The sequence below is a fragment of the Chiloscyllium plagiosum genome, unplaced genomic scaffold (genome assembly GCF_037043375.1).
Source record: "Chiloscyllium plagiosum isolate Xiang-an unplaced genomic scaffold, Cpla_swu_hap1 HiC_scaffold_16, whole genome shotgun sequence".
Classification (NCBI taxonomy): Eukaryota; Metazoa; Chordata; class Chondrichthyes; order Orectolobiformes; family Hemiscylliidae; genus Chiloscyllium; species Chiloscyllium plagiosum.
Window position 1 is genome coordinate 92,687,212 of NW_028270154.1, and position 12,659 is coordinate 92,699,870.

General features: G+C 45.4%; 1 protein-coding gene across 3 annotated transcripts in view; it reads left to right on the plus strand.

Moving 5' to 3' along the window:
• The first annotated feature begins 363 nt into the window (after positions 1-363).
• The window catches only part of LOC122556815 (hepatitis A virus cellular receptor 2 homolog), a 47,169-nt gene continuing 34,873 nt past the window's right edge, over positions 364-12,659 (plus strand). For all 3 annotated transcript variants that reach the window (XM_087995546.1, XM_043704020.2, XM_087995545.1), the window contains exons 1-3: positions 364-459; positions 2,939-3,286; positions 10,116-10,196. In XM_087995546.1, coding sequence (XP_087851672.1) covers positions 408-459; positions 2,939-3,286; positions 10,116-10,196 — 481 coding nt within the window. In that variant the 5' untranslated portion in view covers positions 364-407. The remainder of the gene's footprint in view (positions 460-2,938; positions 3,287-10,115; positions 10,197-12,659) is intronic.

The window sequence follows — 12,659 nt, forward strand, 5'->3', positions numbered from 1 at the left end:
CCCCTGAAAATACAAGGGGCTCACATTTTCTGAGTGTTGGTGGTTGCATGTTTGAGCTCAGTGATGCAAATTTAGCAGAACTGACCTTTCAGAGATTTTCCAACAGACTCAAACTGAAAGTTAATCATACAGAGATGAGATTTTCTCAAAATAAACTTGTGATGAAAATTAATTTTGTGTCCATTGTGTATCAGTAGTAAAGCCAATGCAGGAAATATTTGAATGAAGCTGCCTGCTTCATTTCATGGGGTTATACATTACTGGAAGCACAACTCATGAATGTATAAAGGAAACTCTCACCACTGATGTCGGTGAAAACTGGAACTGGAAACAGAAAGTTTAACTCTGACCACACAATTCTGCAGCAGCTGTAACTCAGATAGTTCCGGTCTGCAGTGTCCAGCACAATGTCTAATACTGGGTGTGTGGCTCATTTATCTGCACTACTTGTGATTTTAGGTAAGTTTGTGAATTTAAAAATTGAGTTCATACATTGTTTATTATATTAACACAAATTCTTCTTGTACCAAGGACAAAGTGTTTCTGTGTGTGACTGACTGCATTTTGAGAGGATACAGTCCAATTTTACCAGAGACTGTGTGGGTGAGGTTACAAGATTAAATAACAAGGGCTTGGCTGCAGAGACTACATTTTGTATTCCTTTCAGTTTAGAATGTTGGATGACTTACTGAAGGCTTTTAAATAGATAAAGGAACTCAAAACTAAAGATAGAAAAAATATTCTCTATAGTGCAGAGTTCAGGACAAATGGGCCCAATCTTAAATAGATAAAGGAACTCAAAACTAAAGATAGAAAAACTATCTCTCCTGTGGGGAGTTCAGGACAATTGGGCCCAATCTTAAATTAGGGAAAACCCACTTAGGGATGAGCACAGCAGGAACTACATCACAAGTAAGTGCAGTAAAAATCTGGAAGCATCTCTCTGGATCTGGGCTCAATAAAAATGGATTGATTTTTGTTCATTGGAATTATGGAAGCATTGGAAGCAAACGTGGTTAAGTGGAATTATACTGCAGATCAGTCTCAATCTACAGTAATTAAATGCTGGAACAGACTTAATGACAGAATGTTCTTGTGTTATAATATCACTGTTCCAGTGATACATATTAATGGTTAGTGACTGGTTGATTATTGAATATGTGAATACAGAAGAACCTCGATTATCTGAATGAGATGGGTGGGCACTATTTTGTTTGGATAACCGATTATTCGGTTAATCGATTAAATACCTTTCCTCTGGGTCTCAGAGTTTTTTAAGTTCGCTCCCCATTCAGAGACTAGTCAGCAGCACAGTGCATGTGAGCCCCCGCGCCCACCACACCCCATCCAAAACCACCCTCACCCGCACCGTGCAGGCTCCCCAACTCCGTCTTACTCTGCCCCTGCCCGTGTCATCCAAAACAGCTGCTACTCCCCCGTCCAAAACTGCCCCCTGCCCATTCCCCCACCCCATCCAAAACTGCCCCCTGCCCATTCCCCCACCCCGTCCAAAGCCGTCCCTTGCCCATTCCCCCACCCTGTCCAAAACCGTCCCCTGCCCATTCCCCCACCCCATCCAAAACTGCCCCCTGCCCATTCCCCCACCCCGTCCAAAGCCGTCCCCTGCCCATTCCCCCACCCTGTCCAAAACCGTCCCCTGCCCATTCCCCCACCCCATCCAAAACTGCCCCCTGCCCATTCCCCCACCCCATCCAAAACCGCCCCCTGCCCATTCCCCCACCCTGTCCAAAACCGTCCCCTGCCCATTCCCCCACCCCGTCCAAAGCCGTCCCCTGCCCATTCCCCCACCCTGTCCAAAACCGCCCCCTGCCCATTCCGCCACCCCATCCAAAACTGTCCCCTGCCCATTCCCACACCCTGTCCAAAAACGTCCCCTGCCCATTACCCCACCCCATCCAAAACCATCCCCTGCCCATTCCCCCACCCCATCCAAAACCATCCCATGCCCATTCCCCACCCCGTCCAAAACCGCCCCCTGCCCATTCCCCCACCCCGTCCAAAACTGCCCCCTGCCCATTCCCCTGCCCATTTCCCCACCCTGTCCAAAACCGCTCCCTGCCCATTCCCCAACCCGATCCAAAACTGCCCCCTGCCCATTCCCCCACCCTGTCCAAAACCACCCCCTGCCCATTCCCCCACCCTGTCCAAAACTGTACCCCTGCCCATTTCCCTGCCCATTTCCCCACCCCGTCCAAAACCTCCCTCTGCCCATTTTCCCAACCCATCCAAAACCGCCCCCTGCCCATTTCCCCACCCCGTCCAAAACTGCCCCCTGCCCATTCCCCCACCCCGTCCAAAACTGCCCCCTGCCCATTTCCCCACCCCGTCCAAATCCACCCCCTGTCCTGCCTCCAAAACTGCTCCCGCTGCCCCTGTCCAAACCTGCCTCCTGCCTGCCCCCCCAACCCCATCCAAAATCCCCACCCCTGCTCACCCGACCCCGCCCCGTCTGTGGGGCAGCCGGACTGGACATCAACAACAAAACTGCTGCTGCTACTGCTGCGTTTTGTGTGTGGTGGTGGTGAGTCTCCAAATAGCGCGCGTGCGCGCACGCACACACACACACACCTTTTTACTGCAGCGTTTTGACAGGTTCCACCCCTGCCTGTATTGTACACTGTGGGACAGATTATCTGGGGAAGGAGGGTTTTGAGTACACCCCTCCAGGGAAAGTGTGGGGGAAAGAGAGAGGTCAGGCATTTGGCAGTGGTGCCTGTGTAATCACTGTAAACAAAAGACAAGATCAGTGTTGGAAACACGTCTTTGATGTAATGTTTCTATCTGGACCTCGAGATCTCCTTCGGACAATCTGATATTCGGATAATTGACATTCGGATAATTGAGGTTCCTCTGTATACTGCACAATTTACCATGACTGCCATGAAAACTGAATGATTATAATGTTTAAATATTTCAGGCCCAGCCACCTGTGTGAGAGGATTAGAAGTGCAAGGAATCCTGGGACAGTCAGTCACACTGCTGTGCACATACTCTGTCCAAAAGCATGGTAAGACTGAAATGTGCTGGGGCAGGGGCCAATGCCCTTCAAGTGGCTGTTCAGGTCCATTGTTGAGAACAAATGGGACAACTGTAATTTCACCAATACTCACAAAATACCATATGGATGGTAAAATAGAGGAAGGAGATGTATCGCTCACAGTGAACCATCTACAGAAAGGAGACAGTGGTTGGTATTGCTGTCGTGTACAGATTTCTGGTCTTTTTAATGATCAGAAAGTGAGCATCAACCTCGTGGTTTCAGAGAGTAAGTCACTTTAATATTACCTATTCCTCATAGTTCTGTCATATTGATACAGATTCTAGCTGTTGATATCTCTGTTCAGTAGCATGGGATGTAGTAAGTGTATAGAATGCAGAGGAATGTGCAGCAGATTTAGTGTAAGCTGACAATGAATCTGTTACGATTCTATGCAAATGACTTTGTGTATTTGTTCCTGTGACTGTACATGGACAAGAGATTGATTTTACTCAGTGCCCTGGTCTCTCTCACAGCTAGAAGCATGTGAACTCAATCCTCAGGTTTCTCCTGCATGACTTGCTGAAAATGGGATGAGATTGAAATGTTTGGCAGCAATATTGAAGCAATCAATTGTTGCTAACAATGCATTGCATGTACATAACTTATGCATTAGAAGTATAACTAATATTTACATTCACATTAATATTTTGATGGGTGATTTCTGAGCTCACTGTATAAAATAAATCATTCCATTAATATTCTCATTCCATTAATATTCTCATGTTACACACTGCACTGTCTTTCCATAAGGCATGTATACAGGTCTAAATCTGCTCATAACACATGCTTAAGTTTATTTCCTTCTTCCTTGACTTTGCTCTCTTCTTTTACTGGTTTTGATGGTTTAACCTCCACTTTACAATTATTCAGTTGGTCTCCCTGCCAATAGTTTGACTTAATTTTCCTTAATTTCTGCTGATATTCCAGTTATGCCAAACCAAGTGATGGAACTGGGTATTCATTATGAGGTTCTGAACATGTTGAATGTTTGTGATTGAGAGGAACATAATTTGAAGGTAAATCAATGCAACTCAGACAGAAGAGACAATAAATGCTGAGTTTGGCACAATGATCTCTGTAAAAACTAATCACTCAAAGCCCCACTACACAATGTGGAGGTCCAGTGTTGGACTGGGGTGGACAAAGTTAAAAATTACACAACACCAGGTTATAGTCCAACAGGTTTATTTGGAAACATTAGCTTTCAGAGCGCTGCTCCTTCATCAGGTAATTAGTGGGGCAGGATCATAATACACAGAATTTATAGCAAAAGATCATGCAATTAAAACAATATATTGAACAAACCTAGATTACTGTTAAGTCTTTCATCTTTTAGAATGGGTTGCAGATTTCGGTTCATTAATATGTAAATCCCAGAGCTTCTTTTAAGTCACATTTCTGAGATAACTTAAGATTTTATAAAAAATGGTGACATCTCAGCTAAGACAATGCATTAAAGTCTGTCTGTATTTCAATCTTGACTCAGACTGGTTCTATTTCCAAAGTAGGAATTTATAAAATGTTACATTGCCTGACTGCCTGCAGATTGTGTGCTTTTTGAACAGAATGGAATGTATCTGCAAATACAGTTCTGCAAATGCAAATTCACCCCAGAGATTTATATATGTATGTGTGTGTGCATGTTGAGAGGGGGGAGAGAGAGAGAGAGAGAGTGTGTGTGTGTGTCTGTGAGTGTAAGAGTGTGTATGTGTGTGCATGCTTGGTAGAGTCTGTGTTTCAGTGTGACAGAGTATAAGGCTGTGAGAGGGTGTGCACGTGGGTGAGAGTATGTGGGGTGTAGGTGTGTGTGTCTGAGAGACGGCATATGTATGAGAGAGGGTCTGTGTGAGTGTGTGAGCATGTAAGAACATGTGTGTAATTGTGCTTGTGTGTGAGAGAATATAGTGTAGTGGGGTCACCTGTATTGTGACATGAACCCAAGGTCCCGGTTGAGGCCATCCCGATGGGTACTGAACTTGGCTATCAGCCTCTGCTCGGCCACTCTCCGTTGTTCAAAGTTTGTGAGAAGATTTGTAGCTCGGGTGCTCGTTGTTGTGGTTCTGTTCGCCGAGCCAGGAATTTGTGTTGCAGACGTTTCGTCCCCTGTCTAAGTGACATCCTCAGTGCTTGGGAGCCTCCTGTGAAGCGTTTGTAGATTCAAACCACTACAAATGCCGGAGGAAAGATCACAGAGGCTCCCAAGCACTGAGGATGTCACCTAGACAGGGGACGAAACGTCTGCAACACAAATTCCCGGCTCGGTGAACAGAACTACAACTCTCCGTTGTTGCGTATCCCGAAGTCCACCTTGGAGGACAGGCACCCGAAGATGAGGGCGAATGTCCCTGACTGCTGAAGTATTCCCCAACTGGGAGGGAACATGCCTGTCAGGAAATTGTTGCGTGGTGTCCATTCATCTGTTGTTGTAGTGTTTGTTTGGTCTCGCCAATGTACCATGCCGGGGGTATCCTTGCCTGCAGCGCATAAGTTTGACAATGTTGGCCGAATCACATGAGCACCTGTTGTATACATGGTGGGTGGTGTCCCCACGTGTAATGGTGGTATCCATGTCCACACTCTGACAAGTCTTGCAGTTACTGCCATAATAGGGTTGTGTGCTGTTGTGTCCGATGTTGTCCTGAAGGCTGGGAAGTTTGCTGTGAACAACGATCAGTTTAAGATTTAGCGGTTATTTAAAAGGTGAGAAGTTGAAGGCTTAGGGATGGTCTTGGTGAAATGCTCATCCTCATCGATAATGTCTCGCAGGCTGGAAAGATGAAGCAACATCACTCTGAAAGCTTGTACTTCCAAATAAACCTGTTGCACTATAACCTGGTGTGTGATTTTTAACTCTCTCTACATAAGTGAGGTTTAAAACACTATGTCACAGACTTCACATTTTTCAGTCTTTTTGGTTCAAATAACTGACAATGATTTTTGCTGTGGTACAGAGACATTAGTTGGATAGCACTGAAAGCTCTCACTGGTTGCCATGGTTCCCTCAAGTAGAAACTCCCACATGTAGTTCCCATATAACCAGCTCTCCTTACAACAATCCCATGTTGTTGATGAACAGAAAAGATCAATATTAGTTCAGATAATGATCCTAACCTTAACCCTAATGCTATCATTGATTCTACAGAGAGGGTTGTAACACTGTGAAATGCAAAACCAAAGGTAGTGATTGAAATGGAGTCCATTGTTTATCTGTTTGGACAGATCAGAAAGATATTTGAAGAAAATAGGAATAAAGGGATCTGAAACTGAGGTCAGTACATGAGATGATGATTACTGATGATCTTAATGATGAACATTGGCAAGATCTGCAGAACCCACAGTCTGTTTCACTGTCAGTTTGATGGAATTGTAGTCTTCTTTGGAATAGACCTGATACCATCATTTATCCATGATGCCTGCATTATCTGAAAGTGGTGAAACACTGGATGAATAATGTATCTTAGGAGAATGGCATTACCTTCAGTATTCATGGCAGTTGAATCGACTGCAAAACATACTAACAGCACATTGACACGAAAGCAAGTAAAGCTGTTCCCTCCCTCTCAAGAGAACTTGGCAGTGCAGTTTGGAGCAATGAGGGAGTTTGTGTAAAACTGATTACCTTAAAGTGGGGTTAATGTTAGTTCCAGAAAAGAAGTATCATGTGCCTGAATTGTTCCAGAAAGAAGATATCAGTAGTATCAATCTATACATTAAAGTCACAAGTGAGTTAAATCTATTAAAATGGTCTCTGGTGTAAGTACTGTGGGAGTTTTACAACATTTGATTTTGGGATCTGTACAGTACTAGGGATGTGGATTGGGTACTATACAAATATAAAGGGATATTTTATGATTATTGGGATTATATTCTTTATGTGTGTAAAAATCATTGAATCTGTGTTACAAGTACAGAAGTCACATGACACCAGGTTATAGTCCAACACGTTTATTGAAACCACAAGGGTTTGGAGCGGTGCTCCTTCATCACTTCATCTGACAAAGGGATGTGCTCTGAAAGCTTGTGATTTCAAATAAACCGGTTGGACTATAACCTGGTGTTGTGTGACTTCTGACTTTGTGCTCTGTAGGTGGAGAGAGTGAGTGTTCAAGGTGGTAAATGGTTTGCCAATAAAGTGGGAGGCTTCGTTCTGGAAGGTGTTGATCTTTTTGACTGTTTTTGGAGCTGCACTCAACCGAGCAAATGGAGAATATTTCATCACACTCCTGACTTGTAACCTTATAAATGCTCCTCAGACTCTGGTGAGTCAGGAGGTGAGTTGCTTGCCTCCAAATCTTGATCCTCTAACCTGATCATTGCCATAGTCATTATAAAGCTGGCCCATTTAAATTTCTGCTCAAGTGGTACCCGCTACATTGTTGGTGTTAGAGAAGTGACCACATTGCCAGGTAGTTGCCAGCATTATAGCTATACTGGTACAATTTGACTAAGGATGAGGCTAGTTCTAACACACAAGTCTTGTTGTAAATGAAAATTTAGAGGAGCTGGGATGCAGTCTTGACCAGATCAAGATTGATGAAGTTGATGTGCTAGATATTTTGGAAAACATTAAGATTGATAAGTTCCCAGAGCCAGACCAGATTTATCCTAGGCTGCTCCGGGAAGCGAGAAAGGAGGTTGCTAAGCCGCTGGCGAGGATATTTGTCTCATCATTCTCCACAGGAGCTGTACCGGAGGATTGGAAGGAGGCAAATGTTGTTCCTCTTTACAAGAAGGGTAATAGGGAAATCCCTGGCAATTACAGACCAGTCAGTCTTACGTCTGTGGTCAGCAAAGTTTTGGAAAGAATTCTGAGGGATAGGATTTATGACTATTTGGCAAAGCATAGTGTGATTAAAGGCAGTCAGCATGGCTTTGTGAGGAGCAGGTCATGCCTCACAAATCTTATTGAGTTCTTTGAGGAGGTGTCAACGACGGTTGAGCAGTGGATGTGGTGTATATGGACTTCAGCAAGGCATTTGATAGGGTTCTCCATGGTAGGCTCATTCATAAAGTCAGGAAGTATGGGATATAGGGAGATTTGGCTATCTGGATTCAGAATCGGCTGGCTGACAGAAGGCAGAGAGTGGTGGTAGATGGAAAGTATTCTGCCTGGAGGACAGTGTTGAGTGGGGTCCCACAGGACTCTGTTCTTGGGCCTCTGCTCTTTGTACTTTTTATAAATGACTTGGATGAGGAGGTTGAGGGGTGGGTTAGTGAATTTGCAGATGACACAAAGGTTGGAGGTGTCGTCGATAGTATAAAGGGCTACTGCAGGCTGCAGCGCGACATAGATAGGATGCAGAGCTGGGCTGAGAAATGGCAGATGGAATTCAACCTGGATACCTGCTAAGTGATGCATTTTGAAAGATCGAAGTTGAATGCTGAATACAGGATTAAAGACAGGATTCTTGGCAGTGTGGAGGAACAGAGGGATCTAGGTGTGCAAGTACATAGATCCCTCAAAGTTGCCACCCAAGTCGATAGGGTTGTTAAGAAAGCATATGGTGTTTTGGCTTTCATTAACAGGGGGATCGAGTTTAAGAGCCACAAGGTTTTGCTGCAGCTCTACAAGTCACTGGTGAGACCACACTTAGAATATTGTGTCCAGTTCTGGTCGCCCTACTATAGGAAAGATACCGAGGCTTTGGAGAAGGTGCAAAGAAGGTATACCAGGATGCTGCCTGAACTGGAAGGCTTGTCTTATGAAGAAAGGTTGAATAAGCTTGGACTTTTCTCTCTGGAGAGAAGGAGGAAGAGAAGAGACCTGATCGAGGTATACAAGGTAATGAGAAGCTTGGATACAGTCAACAGCGAGAGACTTTTCCCCGGGGCAGGATTGACTGGTACAAGAAGTCATAGTTTGAAGATATTAGGAGGAACGTATAAAGGAGACGTCAGAGGTAGGTTCTTTATGCAGAGAGTTGTGAATGCTTGGACTGCATTGCCAGCTGTGGTGGTGGAAGCAGAGTCATTGGGGACATTTAAGCGACTGCTGGACATGCACATGGATAGCAATGAGTTGAGGGGTGCATAGGTTAAGTTACTATATTTTACATTAGGATTAAATCTCGGCACAACGCATGGGCCAAAGGGCCTGTTCTGTGCTGTACTTTTCTATGTTCTATGTTCTAGTACTACTGCAAGCATATTGTCAGATCCAAATACTTCTTATACTCAGTAGCCTTTGACTATTTCTTAATATCTGACGGATTGGATTGAATTGAATTGAATTGTTTTGTTGTGGTGAAACCTTCAGGAGGAAGCTGAGATGGATCACCCACGCAGACCAAACATTGCTGAAACTGTTTCAACCTTGCCTTTATCACTGATGTGCTGAATTATTCCAGCACTGATGATCAAGGTGTTTGTGGAGGCTTCTTCTTTTGTTTGTTGTTTTATTGTCCGTCACAATGCACAAATGCGTAAGAGAGTGCTGCTGAACTTTGATTTGATATGCTGGTTGTGGGAATATTTTATTCTTTTTTTTGATTGCTGATTCTGCTGTTTACCCAAAGTTGATTGACTGTAAATCAATGGATAGAGATTTACATTCTGTGTGGCTTGGATCCATGAATTACTTTAGAAAGTCTCAATCCAGTTTGTAGTGTGCAACACAAATCTGTCTTCCAGTCACTGCAAATGACTTGACAAAGTGTGTTCCATTTTCCTGAACATAGAAGTCACAGGTTCCTGTCTACAGAAGATACATCTGTCCAAAAGAAATTGCAACTAAAAATATGTGAAATGAAAGGAGAACAGGATGTGCTCCAGGGTTTGAGGTTTGTTGTCTTCCTCATTATAAATCTGATGCCAAAACAACATTCTGATCAGAGGTGACCACTTTCTGCAAAGTAAGGAATGAGAATAAGATACTAATTTGTCTTACTTTTCCACATATCTGAAAGCTCATTTTACATGTAGCTTTTGCATTGATTTGCAAGTGGTTGCTACCTTTAGCTTGGTTAATGTAATGTGGGGCTAAATAGCAAGTGAGAATGACTCAGGTCTACAACAATATTAGCACAAGAGAGTAATACATTTGTTTCTGTTACAGGCTCCAGCACACCTCCTCCATCTTCGACTACATTCTATACGACAGACTGTGGTAACTGTTTGACTTCAAATACAATTGAAAGTAAGTCTGCAGTAAGATATGCCATGTCATCTTTTAATCTGTAACACAACAGTATTTCATATTCATTTGCATGTGAACAGTCTTGAGACCATCTGATTTTTGATAATCAAGGTAACAAAGTGTATGCTTAAAGAAATAAGAAAACAAAAACTGGAGAAGCTCAATGGTAGGTAGCATAATGGACAGAAATGAACTTAATGGACTGAATCTTACAGTGTTTCAGCTAACTGCGAGTCACATTGAGTTTGATGGATTGATTCCTACTGCGAGGGCAAACATGTTTTCTCGTTGAACCTTACAGAAATCATTGCATTAACTGCAATTCTGTCCCTATGAGTATTGTGTCTGATTTCTGCCCCATCTTACTATGTGACATTCCTGGAACAACACACCACTCACCAGATATCCCAGAATTGACCAGCATCCCTTGCAAAAGGACTTCTTACAGGACTTCTTACCCCAGGGGCCGCAGAGGAGGCCCAACACCAGACCAGGCCAGCCTGGTCTAAGATTCCTACCCAGGTTAAAGCAGTCTTAGTCAACTGAAGAAATGCTCAGCACTGGAAAATGTCAATGACTTTCTCCACTCTGCAACTGTAATGCAACCACCTTCTCTTCGATATTGCACACTTAGTCGACCTCTACCAATGTGCCCACTTCCCAACAAGGCTCTTGTGCTACCACTCTCACTATTGCCTGCAACACCTTCCCCCCATACTCTCACTCCCCAATACCCTTCAACATTCTACCTACTCACTCACTCAGATCACCTCCCTACCTACAACAAGGAGTAACAGCTGTGCCACCCACTTTCCTCTTCTGTAATACCTACCTCTCTCACAATGGAGAAAGTGAGGACTGCAGATGCTGGAGATCAGAGCTGAAAATGTGTTGCTGGAAAGGCGCAGCAGGTCAGGCAGCATCCAAGGAACAGGGATATCGACGTTTCGTGCATTCTTCAGGAATGAGGAAAGTGTGTCCAGCAGGCTAAGATAAAAGGTAGGGAGGAGGGACTTGGGGGAGGGGCGTGGAAATGCGATAGGTGGAAGGAGGTCAAGGTGAGGGTGATAGGCCGGAGTGAGGTGGGGGCGGAGAGGTCAGGAAGAAGATTGCAGGTTAGGAAGGTGGTGCTGAGTTCGAGGGATTTGACTGAGACAAGGTGGGGGGAGGGGAAATGAGGAAACTGGAGAAATCTGAGTTCATCCCTTGTGGTTGGAGGGTTCCTAGGTGGAAGATGAGGCGCTCTTCCTCCAACCGTCGTGTTGCTATGGTCTGGCGATGGAGGAGTCCAAGGACCTGCATGTCCTTGGTGGAGTGGGAGAGAGAGTTGAAGTGTAGAGCCACGGGGTGGTTGGGTTGGTTGGTCCGGGTGTCCCAGAGGTGTTCTCTGAAACGTTCCGCAAGTAGGCGGCCTGTCTCCCCAATATAGAGGAGGCCACATCGGGTGCAGCGGATAAAATAGATGATGTGTGTGGAGGTGCAGGTGAATCTGTGGCGGATATGGAAGTATCCCTTGGGGCCTTGGAGGGAAGTAAAGGGGGAGGTGTGGGTGCATGTTTTGCATTTCTTGCGGTTGCAGGGGAAGGTGCCGGGAGTGGAGGTTGGGTTGGTGGGGGGTGTGGACCTGACGAGGGAGTCACGGAGGGAGTGGTCTTTTCGGAACTCTGATAGGGGAGGGGAGGGAAATATATCCCTGGTGGTGGGGTCCGTTTGGAGGTGGCGGAAATGACGGCGGATGATACGCTGTACATGGAGGTTGGTGGGGTGGTAGGTGAGGACCAGTGGGGTTCTGTCCTGGTGGCGGTTGGAGGGGCGGGGCTCAAGGGCGGAGGAGCGGGAAGTGGAAGAGATGCGGTGGAGGGCATCATCGACCACGTCTGGGGGGAAATTGGAGATCTTTGAAGAAGGAGGTCATCTGGGTTGTACGGTTTTGGAACTGGTCCTCCTGGGAGCAGATGCGGCAGAGACAAAGGAATTGGGAATATGGGATGGCATTTTTACAGGGGGCAGGGTGGGAGAAGGTGTAGTCTAGGTAGCTGTGGGAGTCGGTCGGTTTATAGTAAATGTCCGTGTTGATTCAGTCGCCTGAGATAGAAATGGAAAGGTCGAGGAAGGGGAGGGAGGAGTCTGAGACGGTCCAGGTGAATTTGTGGTCGGGTGGAAGGTGTTGGTAAAGTGGATGAACTGTTCAACCTCCTCGTGGGAGCACGAGGCAGCGCCGATACAGTCATCGATGTAGCGGAGGAAAAGGTGGGGGTTGGTGCCAGTGTAGCTGCGGAAGATGGACTGTTCCACATATCCTATGAAGAGGCAGGCATAGCTGGAGCCCATGTGGGTGCCCATGGCTACTCCTTTGGTTTGGAGGAAGTGGGAGGATTGGAAAGAGAAGTAGTTCAGGGTGAGGACCAGTTCAGTCAGTCGAAGGAGGGTGTCAGTGGAAGGGTACTGGTTGGTACGGCGGGA